This window comes from Centroberyx affinis, unplaced genomic scaffold (genome assembly GCF_046629955.1).
Source record: "Centroberyx affinis isolate AG114_WGS23_722 - 3 ecotype Tasmania unplaced genomic scaffold, CSIRO-AGI_Caff_v1 ptg000362l_1, whole genome shotgun sequence".
Lineage (NCBI taxonomy): Eukaryota > Metazoa > Chordata > Actinopteri > Beryciformes > Berycidae > Centroberyx > Centroberyx affinis.
Genome location: NW_027279033.1, coordinates 210,769 through 226,446, shown reverse-complemented (window position 1 = coordinate 226,446; position 15,678 = coordinate 210,769). Strand labels below are relative to the sequence as shown.

Below are 15,678 nucleotides of genomic sequence, written 5' to 3'. Positions count from 1 at the left end.
ACTGTCCAGTATGTGATCCACACTGATTTTGCCCCATTTGTCACTTCCCATCCCGATTGGCCATTTAAATGTTGCCATGAGGCATTACCATAACTTTAGTTTGGTTGATGGGAAATTATACTAATTGTCTTTGAAGTTGTTATTTCACAAAAGTAGATATTTTCATCATAAAAATAAGATTTTTTTCATTTGTTTTTTTGATTTATGAGCTCCCAGTATCACAGAAAATGCAACACTATGACATCCTCAAGTTGCACTGGTTCTAATTGTTGAAAATAAATTAATAGATAGTTATTTTGTACTTGTGTTAAACACAAAGCATTCTGAAAATATAACATAGATGCTTAAGGGACAAGAAACATTACTGTCCATAACCTTTTCTTTCAACCATTCCACTGCAATTTGATGCTGTCATTGGATAGCATTTGTTTTAAGTAGAGGGCTAATGCTCAAAATTCTTAAAACTGGAAATAATCTGTGAAAGTTAAGTAAAATATTCACTTTGTATACCTAGATGTTTGCAATAGCACATGAATTAGAAAGCATTTAAGCTAAAAGAGAACATTTAAGAGTTACTTGACAGAAATTAATCTAAACTTTAATACATATTATCATGATGAAAGAATGTTTTGTGCTGGGTAAATTGAGGCGTTGACACATCTTCATTTGCAGTCAAAGCATCAACAGTCACACGGTCAGGGACTTTGAAGCATTGACAGTTTTTATAGACATCCCTGAAGTGGTTTTACATCATATTGAAAGTGCTCAGTCACTACTAGATCTGAGCATGGACCCTAATCTAGTCCACATTAGAGCCACAGACCCCCATTTGACGAGATTTTGTCTCTCTGACCCAAATCTGAGTATATTTTTTTATTGTTAGAAATTTTGTCCAGAATTCCATGACTATCTGTATTGTAGGTAGAGAGATAACAGTGAAACTATGACCAAAACCACCTCAAGGACCCCTGGTGGTCCCCGGACCCCATGTTGATAACCACTGCTATAGATATATTAAAGGAATATTATAGTGATATCATAGGAGATGAGAAAACTAATAAGGCACTAGGTTACTGTAAACTCACTGTTGAGTACCACAGATTCATAAGCCCCTATGGGAATTTATATTGCATATTACATACTAAGTTCCTATAGAAATCTTAGTCACTTTAAGGAGTTTGCAGTGGGGTTATTCTAGTGATTTTTCCTCCTCATTTATGATCCACTATGAGTCCAGTGAAGGCTCCAGATGTTTCAGCACCCCTCCCACCAGGTACAGACTACCAGCCACCAGGACAGAGATGCGGCCCGCCTCTCTCAGGGTTTTAGCAGACTCGACGGACCCAAGCGGGACGGTGCTGGACTTCCTCGAGGCGGCAGGGACGGTGATGCTGGGGTCTCTTCCCTGGTTGATCCACTGGAGGGCGCTGAGGATGCAGGGGAAGACCAGGGTGCGGCTCCTAGGGTCGGTCACCAGGGGGCGTCGGCGGTACTGTAGCGTCTCTGTGGCGTTCAGGCTCTGCCAGCTGCTCTGGTTTTCTATGCAGCGAGTCAACATGTGCTGCACAGACACACTGATGCCGCGGTGAGCTGCGGGAGAGACCAGCAGCAAAGTAAAGGAAGACAAGACATGGGAGAGACATTTCTCTGCAAAGAACACTTGATCCCTGGTGTAATGTTTTTGGAATCTTTTATTTATCAAGGGAAACAAAATGAGTTTCACTTTTCCCCATCCACACGCGAACCGATGACTTTCCGGTCACAAGCTTCTCTATTTTTATTTGCATTCATGTCTGCCATTTCTATTGTTCGTCTTATATCAACCAGTGAGTCCAAATGCAGTGTGTAAGACACTGAATCCCTACCTATTCACTCACTGTGTGCCTGCTAAATGACTTAAAAAATCCAGACACACACAATTCCATGACATGAAATCAGGCATATTTGAGTAGCCCAGTGGTTCTCAACGGGGGGTCCGGGGACCACCAGGGGTCCTTGAGGGAGTTCCAGGGGGGCCCCAGCAAATTGATTAATTGTTAAACTTCACCATTATTTCATTTACAAGAAGTTTGACACAATTAGAGAACTAAAGAATGTAGAAGAATGACTGTTTTGATCCTAGTTTCACTGTTATCTCTCTACCTACAATACAGATAGTCATGGAATTCTGGACAAAATCATATCTGACAATAAAAATATTCTCAGATTTGGGTTTGAGAGACAAAATCTTATAAAATGGGGGTCAAATGTAGACTAAATTAGGGGTCCTTGATATGAAAAAGGTTGAGAATCACTGGAGTAGCCAACTATGAAATTTATGAAATTTAAGATTGTGTATCTGGCCACTGTTACGTTTTATTATAGTCTGTACAACATTTCATAAAGCTGTTTTGAAAAGGGGTGTTGATGTAAAGTTTATTCTCAGTATTAGATGAATTCAAATAGACATACATCGACAACGACAAAGTCACCTTATCTCACCTGTATTGTTTGTAGGTGTTTCAGTTACATTGGGGCAGAACACTGCATAGTCAAACTGGCAGGGCTGCAAGACACACAGAGAGGCTGTCACATACAGTATTTGCATTACAATGACGGCAGTATTTGAACACAAACATCATGAAAACAACGGCCTGTTGTACTCACCACTAGAAGTTTGAGCAAGGCAGCAGAGTCCCTCTCTCCTGTTGTGTTGAACAGCAGGATTTTGACTCCAGGGCCACTGTTAGAGAGACAGAGGAGAAAATGCACTCTGTTATTCTGTTATGCAAGTGTTGTGCCAAAATGTTTCCCCTAAAAATGTGTTGCCCTGGCGGTGTATCCTTGTTAGGATTAGGTAGGTTACTTTCGGTAGACTGCTTTCATTCCTTACACTGCAAAAAATGGCAAGTTGTCAGGTGATTTTATCTTGTTTCCAGACCTACCAAGCTTATTTTGTGATATTTTTAGTCAAATCATCTCACTGCACTGGCAGATAATCTTTCTGGTTTCAGTCAATTTCACTTGATTCATGCCAATATGACTTCTTTCAAGAAATCATCATAAAACAATGAAGAAATTCTGGAAACAAGAAACTTTCTCCAAGACAATTTCACTTTCTCTCTCATGGCTTCCTGTAGAGAACAGATTACAATCCAGTCTTCTGATCTTCTTCAGGAATGTCTTAAATGACAAGAAACCACAGTATTTTTCTGACCAAGTAGTGTACATCAGAAGCGAACACAACTATCTGACCAGACAGGCCAGTTTAGGATATCTCTCACCACCTAGACCTAGGAAAAATCTCCTCAAATCTACTGTAATTTACAGAGCCATTACAGGATGGAACACCTTACCAAATCATGTTATTAAAACAAATGCCAGAGCCACTTTCAAGAAAACAATAAAAGAGTACTTAATACAATTAACTGTATGAACAAACTGCTGATTTTCTTTTTCTTTTCTTTTTTTTGTAGTGTCTAATGATTTGATGATGGATCTTTGTAAGTAATGTGCTGTCTGAATGTATATAATGTATATAATTGTTTGTTAAAATGTGTGTTTTCTGTGTTGGACCCCAGGAAGACTAGCTGACATCATGGCGTGAGCCAATGGGGATCCTAATAAACAAATAAACAAAATAAACTTTTACCAAGTAAATGTCCTGAAACAAGTTACATTCTCCTGACAAAAAGTCAAATTTGTTGAAACCGGTGAAATTATCTGCTAGTGCAGTAAGATGATTTCACTAAAAAACATCCTAAAATAAGCAAGTCTGGATACAAGATAAAATAACTTAATAAGTCCGTTTTTGCAGTGTATAATCTCTGTAATTTTTTAAAATGTTGTTTTACCGTTTGAAAAGCCAGCACTAGAAAAACAATCCACAAACTTGAAGTGATTTTGTTATTTTCTTCCCTAGCATGTAATGGAGATGAAACACATTTTTCTAGGGGATACAAATTTGGCACAACACAGGCAGCCTGTCCTTATAATAACTGTTCAACCTTGAGTTTGGCATTGATGCCTGAACCTGATGGGATCTCAGTTTAGATATACAGTATATATAAAGCAGAAGAAATACACTTAACCCAATAAATAGCTTTGTAAGGTACAGCATTGTAGCCTTGCATATTAGGATTTGCATGTTTGGACAAATGGTGATTCTGAACATTCAGAATCAGTAAATTTTAACAACAAAACTAAACTTTTCAGTGTGTATTTTCCACATCTATTTGTTTTGTATCTACTCAAGGAGAAAGCCATCACATCAGATCCTGTCTTTTGACCAGACGGTATGTGGTCGAGTTTTCCTCCAAGGTTTTGAATGGGTCACGTTTGGTAAATGCAAAAGAATTGCAGTGCCATCTTGAGGCGGTTTGGGCGAACTGCACTGAAGCTGGTGCTCTCGTACCGAGTCTGGTTTCCCTGCAGGGTCTCCTGCATGAACCAGCGGACGCAGGCCTGCATGCTGGCCGTGGTGTGGGCTCCGTCTAGGTAATATGTCACAGGACCCCGCCTCACCGTCTGGCTTCGCCCCAGCCACTCTGTCTCCTGCAGACCTGGAGGAGGGGAGAGGGAGAAAGAGAGGCTTCAGTGCTTTTATGTACAGTTGCTTCAAGTCTCAAGTCAGGTGTCAGGTCCATCGTATCGCTAAGACAGGAATTCAGTGGAACTCCAGCATCCACATTATTGTTTTAAAGCAGAAAATTTGCACATGGAAAGAAAAACAAAGAATAAACCACCCCAGCAAGCATTTGATGGATGGTGAAGGTTAATGAAAACCCCAAAAAGCACAAAATTTTCACCATATGATATTATGGTATGGTTAAAATTCATATTAAAACAGCTTTGGAAACTGTTGTGAGCTGATATCAGAAAGATATTTAGGTCCTAAATTCACAAAACAATGCATGTAGCAGGTATGGACGACTATGTAACTTTCATTTTGGAGCCGTATTTACACGGATTTTCAATGTTGGTAAAAATGTTTGCTGGGAAAGAGCAGAGTCAAGCATTTTCCGATGCAAATAGTAAACTCTGACTGCATGTAAACTCGCCTTTAAGCATTGCTGTGCTGGGCTGGAAAGCTGCTGCCTGGGAGCCCAGTCTGTGCCCCGCTGCAGAGAGGAGGCCATCTGCAAGGAGTCACATCTGTAAGGTTTTCACAATACACAGACAATGTTCCACACCAAAGAATGAGAATACATTATATAAAAAATAATATAATAATATAGCACATTTAAAAACAGAATTTGTTTGCTTTGACAGACAAAATAAAAGCAGAATACTAAAATTATGAATTTAAAAGGCAATAAAACAAAAAATAAACAGGGATCGTAGGATGAAAACCAAGATAAACAGTAAAATAGAATAAAAGTAAGATAGAATTAAGATAGAGTTAAGATAAAAGACGTAAAAAGACAATAGAAAGATGATTAAAAAAAAGCCAATAAAAAGCCTATAAAAGATAAAAAGACAATAAAAAGACGACATCACATAAAAGCAAGTCTATAAAAATGAGTTTTAAGAAGTGATTTAAAAGAAGTCACTGATTCTGCTAGCCTTATCTCCTCAGGCAAGTCATTCCAAAGCCGAGGGGCCCTGATGGAAAAAGTGCAGCCACCTTTAGTTTTAAGTCTAGACTTTGGATATACAGCACTTTTGAAATTCAACGATTCAAATGTACCCACCACCTCTCTCCTCCGCCTGCCGGTGTTGTAGCCAGCTAGAGCTGAGCTGCAGGGCCAGCGAAGCGTTCAAGCGTTGGTGTTCTCCTGCCAGGCCCAGACGCACAGGACCAGCTACAGCCTCGTACTCATCCAGCTCCGGACAAACCCACAGAGGACACTGGGTAAAAAAATACATAGGACAGACCTTGTTATTACTAATAGCACCACCTCAAATTGAGCCCGATCAGCTGGAAGTACGTGAGAAAGAAGAAATTCCTAGCTAATTCAAAAGAACATTAAAACCATACTCCAACTGGAGTTCTTGCTGCAGTTTGGTGTGCGACTCTTTCTTTGATGGAGGCCACAGCATGGCCGAGTCGCAATGCATGTTGGTTTTTAACCCTAAGATCCAAGCTGCCTTCAGTTGACGGCTGTTTTGAATTGCAGGATTGAATTATCTCCGATTTAAAATGTCCCTCCATGACTTGTCTTGGGCCCACTTTCTATACAAATGTTCAAAATCACGCAAGGACATTTACCTCCTTGCCCGACTTCTCCTAGACCCCAAAAACCATTAGCCTTTCTAGTGGTAATAACTCTGTTGAGCCGGTCATGCAATCTTTTTTTTTTTTTTACTTGGAAAGTGCCTGGGAACTCCTTCTTTTTCATTGAAAGCAGCAACCCAAAACCAACTTTAATTATGTATTTGAATGTACAGTATGTCCAGGGTTTTTTTTTTTGCTTGTCTTATCCATACTCTCTTGTATTTTTGGCTTGTCTTGTATGTTAGAGCAGTGATTCTCAACCTTTTTTATATCAAGGACCCTAATTTTGCACACATTAGAGCCACGGACCCCCATTTGATGAGATTTTGTCTCTCAGACCCAAATCTGAGAATATTTTTATTGTTAGATATGATTTTGTCCAGAATTCCATGACTATCTGTACTGTAGGTAGAGAGATAACTGTGAAACTATGATCAAAACAGTCATGCTTCTACATTCTCTAACTGTGTTAACTTCTTGTGAATGAAATAATGCTGAAGTTTAACAATTCATCAGTTTGCTGGGGACCCCCTGGAACCCCCTCAAGGACCCCTGGTGGTCCCCGGACCCCACGTTGAGAACCACTGTGTTAGAGGACCACAGAGGAAATTAAGGGGGTTTGTTTTTTAAGATTATGTACAGCACCATGGTTTCACTCACTGAATTTCCACTTCCTTACACAAACATACTTTGTATTTTAACTTTCGTGTAAATCTAGGTTGTTGAGGATTTTGTATCCATATCTTATGCACGTTAAAATGAAAAGAGTCACAACACTCTACAAACCAGTAATTAAAATAACCTTACATTTACACAAATTCACCCTTTAATTCATGCAAAATCCCCTTAAAATTAGTTAAGGGAGTTATTAATGGAGGAGACCCCATCAAAACCACTTTAAATACCCCTTAATGTTTGACTGCTTACTTTCTAATTTAATGTAAAATTCAGGGAGACAGGAACTTTCCATTACTAACTCATTAATAACCTGTAAACCTGCACAAAAGGCATAAAAATCCCTTAATTTTGAGTGTCTCCACGAATCAACCCATGAATAAATCCCTTATAAACCCATGATACTAAACTTACTTTTTTAAAGCTGTTATTTCTAATGGATAATTAATGTTTATGTAATAAGAAATTAAGGACATTTCAGGGATAAAATTATGGAGTTTGGTTTCGTAGTGACACTACCAATCAACTTTCTGCTCTTTTCAGCTAGAGCCAATCGAAGGCTAGACACCCTCATCATCCTCACCCCAATCTCTTCAGCTCTGTCCTGCAGGACTCTCAGAGGGCTGGGTGGCTGTCTGACGGTGAATGCTGGGACACCTGGCTAAAGACAGAGGCAGGCATCAATATATTACAATACAAATAACACAACTGTCATTTGTCTTCATGTTTGCTGTTGTAAGTTGTTGCTCTGCTCTGCCCTTGGCATTGTTACTAGTCTTTCTCAAAATGAAGACCACATTTCCCATAAACCCCGTTGCTTCCTGTCCCCCCTCCATGTTGGAAGTGATTTTTTCCATCGGCCTTTCTCTCCTTCCACCATCTGCTGCCAGAAACTCTGAAAGCTTTAGCTCCGTTTACTCTGGCAGAACAGCGCCCTCTTCCTGTTTTGTGCTGTAAAGCAATCCAGCAGATTTCCCGCCAAATCTGACCCAGTGACACGCCATGTAAAATGCAGTGTAGAGGCCGGTATGGAGGCTGCTGATCTTCTCTGGTCTCAGTTACTATACTAAAGTCTCAAAATGAATGTGGCACTTATTGATGTTAAAATGCTAAATGTAGAAGCTTTAAAAATTGCTCATAATTTCAGTCAAAATGTATTCATGTGATGTTTTAGTTGGGAGGAATTGGTTTTTACTGTACTATTTTGCCTGGTAAACAAATTATCTATGTACCACACCAAGATGTTGAAATCAACAAAGTTTTTTTTGTTTTTTGTTTTTTTACCTTGAATATGCCGGCCTTCTGCCAAGCTATCTTCTCCATGGTGTCTCCTAGCAAACTGGAGTGATCGATACCAAGAGACGAAATCCCACACACCCATGGCTTCCTATGGACCAAAAACAGTGTTGGACTACAACTGTAGCAATTACATAAACATAGAACAATCCAATGCATTGCTTTTCAAATCTTTACGGAACTTTACCTGATTATGTTTGTGCAGTCATATTGCCCTCCAATCCCAACTTCAAACACTGCTAAATCCACCTGTCTTACGCAGAAATGCCCGTGAGGATGGTTTCAGCCTTAGGGTCGGAGTGCGTGTATGCGTGTGTGTGTGTGTGTGTGTGTGTGTGTGTGTAGTGGTGGGGTATGTTGGGATATGGCTTTGTGAGGTATGCATGGCATGCTGAGCTGGGGGACATTGGTATGTATGTAAGAGCCTCACCCTCTCCTGCAGGAAGACATGGAAGGCAAGCACGGTCAGGAATTGGAAATAGAAGGGCATACTGCCTCCATGGACGTCCTGTGGATTCATGGAAATACAATGATTATTAGCAGGAAGAGGTCACTGAGTTCATGTGAGGTTATAATCTCACGTAGCCACACCTCCGGCTCAAACGACGGAGGTCTGGAGAACCATTAACCAACAGCAGTTGGTTAGAAAAGGGCGGCGACGCTGTGGACTGTCATCATCATTTAAACCGGTCACATTTGGCTAGGGCAGAGCATGGCACTGGTGCTCACTTGTTTACTGTCATAGGAACAACAAGGAAGTTGCACTTTGCTAGCAAGCGGAACCAAACTGATGTGATACCTAGCATGTGCTATGGCCGTGCGATAGCCTATTCTGGTTTCTAAAAGATTTGATTAATCCCAGGTGTGGACATTTACTACAAAAACAACACAATAAATCTAATGTAGGCTACTCAAGGGAGTCATTCCTATGTTCCCAGGGTCCTATGTTCCCCAGATTTATATGGCACATAATGGGAACATGACAAAGGGTCCTATGTTCCCAAGGTCCTATGTTCCCAGGGTCCTATGTTCCCCAGCTCTATACAGCACATAATGGGAACCTGAAAAAGATGTTCCCCAGCTCTGTATTCACTTAATATGGTTAGTTAGGGTTAGGGTTAAACATAGGACCCTGGGAACATAGAGATATGCTCCCCTACTCGAGAAGTCGCTGCATTGTAGCTATTAGCTAAGCTAACGATGTAAACTTGTTCTACCTGGGCAGAAAAACAAACCAGAAATCTATTTCAATCTCAGAGCCAATCAGTGCTGCCTTTGGCTCAGCAAGGTCTCGTAATCCTACATTTTATGAGGAAATTTTCAACAGACCTCCGTCGTTTGTGTGGCTATGTGTGATGATGTGACTGTTCGCAGTCATCACACAGGGTTTTTTTCTTTTTCTCTTGTTCAGATCCTTAGACACATAGTTATGTGTATGCTTCTGTAAGCATATTCATGTCTGAACATTTGCTGTGTATACATATTTCCCAAGTCATGTGCACGTTTCCTTAGCCAGATTATGTTTTCGGTTAATCATTTCCATCTGAGCAGTCTTGACACCATCAAACATTCGGGGTACCCTATGCTAGCTAGGTTTACACTAATTGTTTGGTAACATTTCACCACCATGATACTGCGAAATTGAATTAACCACTGTAATGTCACAAACAACACAGACACATAGAATACTGGTCCAGCATTGAACATGTATTAAATACACCACAGAATAATTACACAGACCATACATACCTTGGTTGTCCCACACCTCAAAGAGTGCTGCCGGGTGTCGGCACAGTATTTATGTGTGACTGATGTCATTAGGCAGTACCACTATGAGTGTGCTTATTCTTTGTTGTTATTGTTAAAGAAATATAATGATGACTAGAAACCTACATATAGTGGTGTCAGTTGTATGGGTAACGTGTGATATTTTGATTTTTGTGTAAAAGTTTACCTGTGTTTGAGGTGAAACTTCATACCACCCTGGACTAGGAAAGTGGTATGGTCCTGGGAGTGGAGGCTTGATTGAGGCCTGTATTTAACCAGTCTGTGCTCAGACATGGGGGAGAGAGGTTGTGGGCACAATGCGGAAGGCTCTGTCCCAACTGACAGTTTGTTGTTTGAGCAAACCTAAAGCTGTCTGATTGTTATATCGAGTTTGACAAAGTCTGATTAGACTTACTTTTTCTTTTGTATTGAATTATTCATTTTTTGTACACTATCTTGACATTTTCCATATTTTGATTTTCGACCAAAATAAACCAGCAAAGACTGATCCTTCTGGTTGTCATCGTTCCTGATGCCTAGGCCCTCATCAAAGTACTCGTTTACACTATGGCTATTTGAAATGAAAATGAGGTTGACACATCATGACTTTGGATGAATAAGGTTCAATCTGACATTTTGGTCAAATTAGTTCTTTGAATAACAGATTTTTAGATGTGGCTGAAACCATTGCAATGCTTACCTTTGTGACCTCTAACCGCTCATACGCCTCCCAGAAGTACTTGGTGAAAAGCTCCTTGCTGATCGGCTGTCCATTGATGCATATTCTCTCTCTGACATGAACCAAGTGTGGAGAGCTGAGGGTAGAGAGGCCGTGGTCAAAGAGCATTTTACTGCTGTCAGGTAAAACATCACCAAAATGTCAACTTTTAGAAGCTCAAAAAAGACAGCCTTGTGTTTAACATGAGCACTATGCATTTTTGAGTTTATCCAATGGGTTTCGAAAGGGTTTCATAAGCAAGCAGCAAGGGTGGTGATGCAGTGAGCCTCACCTATCGGGTACCCCAAGAAGGTTAAAACAAATGCTAAGAAGTATTGCCAAGTACTATTTAACCCATGTCTGAAGGGTATGCAAAAATATTACAGAAGAAGTAGCATGCACTGTCTCTCAATCTTGTGTTGTATTTGATCTTATTGTACCAGTTCTCTACAGACTCCTTCCCTAAAACATACAGATGCAAGAGAAAACTTGAATAACAGCTGTTACACCCAGTCTGGGAGACTAAAGGTGCAACATGAAAAGAGAGTGATCTTCAATCACTGGCTCCAAAAAACAGCCTCAATGACACAGTTTGCAAATTATTCTTAATTATAACAATTACTATACATTACTTATTGATTTACTAAACCATTTCACAAGAGGAAGCTATAGGCTTCAGGGTGAGCCTTTGCTATAATATCAAACAAAAAGAAACTAAATGGGGAGGACAGCCTAACATACCTTGCAAAAGAAAATAAACCTAAATACATGTAACTACCCTAACTTCCTAACTAAACAAACGAGAAGACAAACAAAGGAGAAACAGTGGACCAAAAGAATAGGTCACCCACCCCTACTGCAATCTGCTTTCTACCCAATCAATCTCCTGAATGGTTGCATCAGAGCATCATTTCATATTGTGGTACCACTTTGTCACAAAATCCTGCTTTTCCCTCTCTTAATAAGGATTACAAATATCCCAAAACTACTGGTCCCAAACTACAGACATTAGATGTTTTGCAAATGGCACATCTTTTAAAAAGCGCACACACTTAGGAATTTAACGACTAGGGACATTACTATTCCTACCCAAAACTAACCACAGATAAACTTTTGCAATGTGATTATCTTTTAGAAGGGTCAGCATGGTTGTAACAGCAGTATTGGTTAACCATTAATTTCCTAGAGAGCAAACCAGCAAGGCAAAGTCCAGCATTGGACTACAAGCTGAAGAGACATATTGAAACCTGTTAGTGTTTCACTGCTGAATTTAAGATATTACTATGCTACTCCAATGATATGGATTCTGTGTGAACTACAGTATAATGGATTGTAATGTAGTTGCAATGGGTCCTATTATGCACAATACAAATTTCCCTCAGGACTAATGAAGATCTAGTCTATAATATTCCTATAATATTCAAATAGGGATTTACAGTGTGCCTGTGGTACTCAATAGTGAATTTATAATGATCTTATGGTACTTTAAGGTATTTTTTAATCTGGTATGGTATCTCTATAGTAGTCCTATTATATTACTATAGTTACTTACAATGTGTTTGTGGTGTACAATTGTGAGTTAATACCTTATCTCATTTAATGGTATTTTTGCTATGGTACCACTATAATATTTCATTAGGGATAGGTCATTTTGCTGTGATATCCTATCCTTCTAAAATGTAGGCTATTATAAGATTACTTTGGTTCTTTTTAATAAGGTTATACAAATACATTTTTTTTTATTGGTAATACCTGTAGAATCCAGTTTGAAAGCCATAACTCCTGAGGATTCTCTCAGTGAATGCACAGGTTGATCCCTGGGGTAAAAAGAATGAAAATAGCATTTTATTCTTTATCATAGCAGTGTTTCAATATTGAATTTCTTACCAGCAGTACACCGTTTTCTACTCGTACATACCTTTCCTTTGGTTCCTGTCACGTGGATTATGTTGAGTTTGTCCAGCTCATCCACCTGAAGACGTCCAAGTGAAGCAAGCAGCAAAATTCACTAGTGCAGAGGTTCCTACATGTTTTCATCAATACACATTAAAGCACCAATTTGATTTTTTTTTTTTGTCCCAGGAACCATGCAGCTGAGTGGATTTGTGGTTGTTAAATATGATTTAATTTAGAACTGCATAACTGTCTCTGCTGTAGGTAGGGATAACAGTGGATAAATGGGAAACCTATTATCAGAATAGTCAATCGTATCTAAATTGTTTTATTGTGGTAACTTCTAGTGAATTAAATATCTATCAAATCCCAAAATCAAAGTCCCTGCATCTCTGATTATTTGCCACCAAAAGTTTGGATGCTGCTCACTTTTGAGTTAAACCTCAGTGGGCGGAGCCAAAGAACCATTGATTTTCTGGCCACGTAACATTGGACTGAAGCCCATTGAAAAAGCCAAGAGGTAAGAGAGCAGGTAGCTAATATTATGAAGCCTATAGCGCTTGTTACTAACTGAAAATATGCAATCTAACCACACTAAGTTACCTAGGTTAGCTAGCTAGCCTAGCGCCTAGCTAACCTTCCAAGTTCAAACTAGTCATACCAACCTACAGCTATCTAGGTAAGCTAATGAGCTTAGAATTATAAGGCTCTATCTACCTTCAGGATAGTTCTGAGATATTGAGCTTCAAAGTTTTCAGCATCCATTGAGTTTAATAGAGATGGGTCCTTTTGTTTTAGAAATTACAGACTCAAAAATCATCATTTTCAAAAAATAACACCACACATGTCAACAGGCACTCATAGAATAGGTTCATGCGACTAACTCAGTTTTGACAAAAAAGGTCAGATAGAACCTTATAATACCAAGATTTATTTATATTTTCACTAGAGTTCCTTCTTTGCCTTTCAAGTTTGTCAGTTAACTTGTGCTCTTAAAAACTCTGGTTCTTTGGCTCCGCCCACTGAGATTTAACTCAACCAATGAGATTATTTCTGCCTCCAGAGCGGCTCTGCCTCAGAGAAAATGTTTGTAAAAATAAAACTACAATGAATCACTACAATCTCTAGTCCATGCAACAGCAATATATGGTAGAGTGCATGAATCAAAAAGATCATTCAAAACAATTCAGCTACTCGTGGAGATTAATTGCCTATTGATATTGTTGTGTTTCTACTTACAGTAATGCCTGTCCGATGGAGGAATCCCTGCATGGCCTGGAGCTGCAGGCTTGGATCCTCCTGATGTCCACGCTGCCGCTCCAACACAGCCGCATTATTCTGCAAGCTGTTTAGGACACAGACAGCTCCCTGAGCACACACACACACATACACACACACACACACAGAATAACGCTTTCAAGAGCTGAAAATGTAGCCAAGTTATTATACATTAAAAGGTTTGTATAACCTTTTGTATAATAATACCCACTTGAAAACTTCTTTTGGTCCTCTTCAAAATGCCAGGTAGACCCAGTACCATGGTAGTAAAGCCTTATCAGTAAATTAACAGCTTATCGCTACTGTTGCACGAAAACTGGTAAAATGTCAATTTCATGCAGGACAAGCCTATATAATAAAATCTGTCTGTGACATTGTGACTGGCTGAGCGCAGGAGAGACCGATATGGAACTGGTGCGATCGGGTTCCACTCCTTTTTTTTCCCCCCCTTCACACCAGTTGTTTGCACAAGATTTCTGCCAGTTTACAGCCTCATAAACCTGTGCTGTCAGGGGGCTATTAGCACATGAAAGAGACATACAGTAGCTACAGTCAGCCAATACTGCAAAAATGTCCATTTTAAGTTTCACATTCAGTTTTAAAATCTTTGTTTTTTTCTTAAAGCAAGTGAAAAATTCTGTCAGTGAGAGAATTCCACATGTCCAATGCAGTTTCTCTAGTTTCAGCTGATATCCTGAAACAAGGCAGAATCACATTCCACTGGTATCAGGAAAATGACACTTAATTCAGGAAAATTGTTTAAACAAGTTGATTTGCATTGGAAACAATTGGAAATATCTCATGGCACTGGCATTATTTCAGAAAACAAGTCAATACTAGACTAAATGACTTCGTAAAATGGTTTTGTTGAAGTGCAAGAGAAAGTATAATTCAAAATAGTTACCTCATAATCCATTAGTCTTTTGTAAAAACCTTTCAGCCAGAAGGTCAGTTGGTTGCTGTGAGATGGTCGGTCTGCCTGCATGGTCTCATGCTGGTTTTTCAGACTCTCTATCTTAGTTTACTTTAGTTGACTCAGTGAAAATCTATAGATTTTTAGACACAGTGGCCATACATTTTAACTGCATGCCAGTGTGTTCAGAATAGCTTGAATTTTATGTCTAATATGTAATAATCCAGGGTAGGGTGACATTTTACGCACCTCCATGAGCAATTAATGAGGACGGGCAAATTTTTTAGTAAACCTATGATTTTTTTTTGCACAAATTAAAACAATCAATTCAACATAATTTGCCACCTCACCTTTTTTTGCCAGAAAGGTCATTATCTGAACCAGCAACTCTATTCCAATGAAACAATACTCTCAATAACAATACATCATTTTACATTTAAACTTTGCTTATGCCCTTATCTTGTTGCAGTGCAGCACAAAGTTGGACTTGGCAAACGTGAGCGTTAAGCACATTTTATAGTTGAACGTAATGTAAACGTGATGTAAAGAACTTGGCGGTGCATACGTTTTTATACTTCCGTTTTGATGTGCGCATAGCATGTCATTGAAATCTCGTCCACAGGGTGTCAGTGTTTAAAAGAAATCATATCACACCAAAACAAAACCTAGAAGCAGAGAGGGACAGGAAGCCGACATGACAACAATCACCGGTCAAAACAAAAATGGACATGACTATAGCAATGCAGCTGAAAAAATGGGATGTGTTGGAGCAGTTGGAACTTGATCACCCCTAATTGCCCCTATGATCAACCAATCAGAGTGTACGGGTTAGGGTTAGGGTTAGGGTAACCCTAACCCCAAAAACACGACAAATAGCGTCAGTTAACGCAGAGATGCTATTTTACTATTATATATATTATTAAGTATATAAAATGTGCTTTA

General features: G+C 39.3%; 1 protein-coding gene across 1 annotated transcript; it reads right to left on the bottom strand.

Moving 5' to 3' along the window:
- Positions 1–1,225: 1,225 nt before the first annotated feature.
- Positions 1,226–14,739, bottom strand: LOC139641320 (folylpolyglutamate synthase, mitochondrial-like). The gene is made up of 15 exons (XM_071515640.1): positions 14,728–14,739; positions 13,785–13,913; positions 12,571–12,624; positions 12,405–12,469; positions 10,635–10,749; positions 8,598–8,675; positions 8,355–8,416; positions 8,156–8,258; positions 7,455–7,532; positions 5,676–5,829; positions 5,040–5,117; positions 4,394–4,541; positions 2,647–2,722; positions 2,482–2,545; positions 1,226–1,590 (listed from the first exon to the last, which is right to left on the bottom strand). Exons 1-15 carry the CDS (start codon positions 14,737–14,739, stop codon positions 1,226–1,228), a joined length of 1,581 nt encoding a protein of 526 aa, XP_071371741.1.
- Positions 14,740–15,678: the final 939 nt, after the last annotated feature.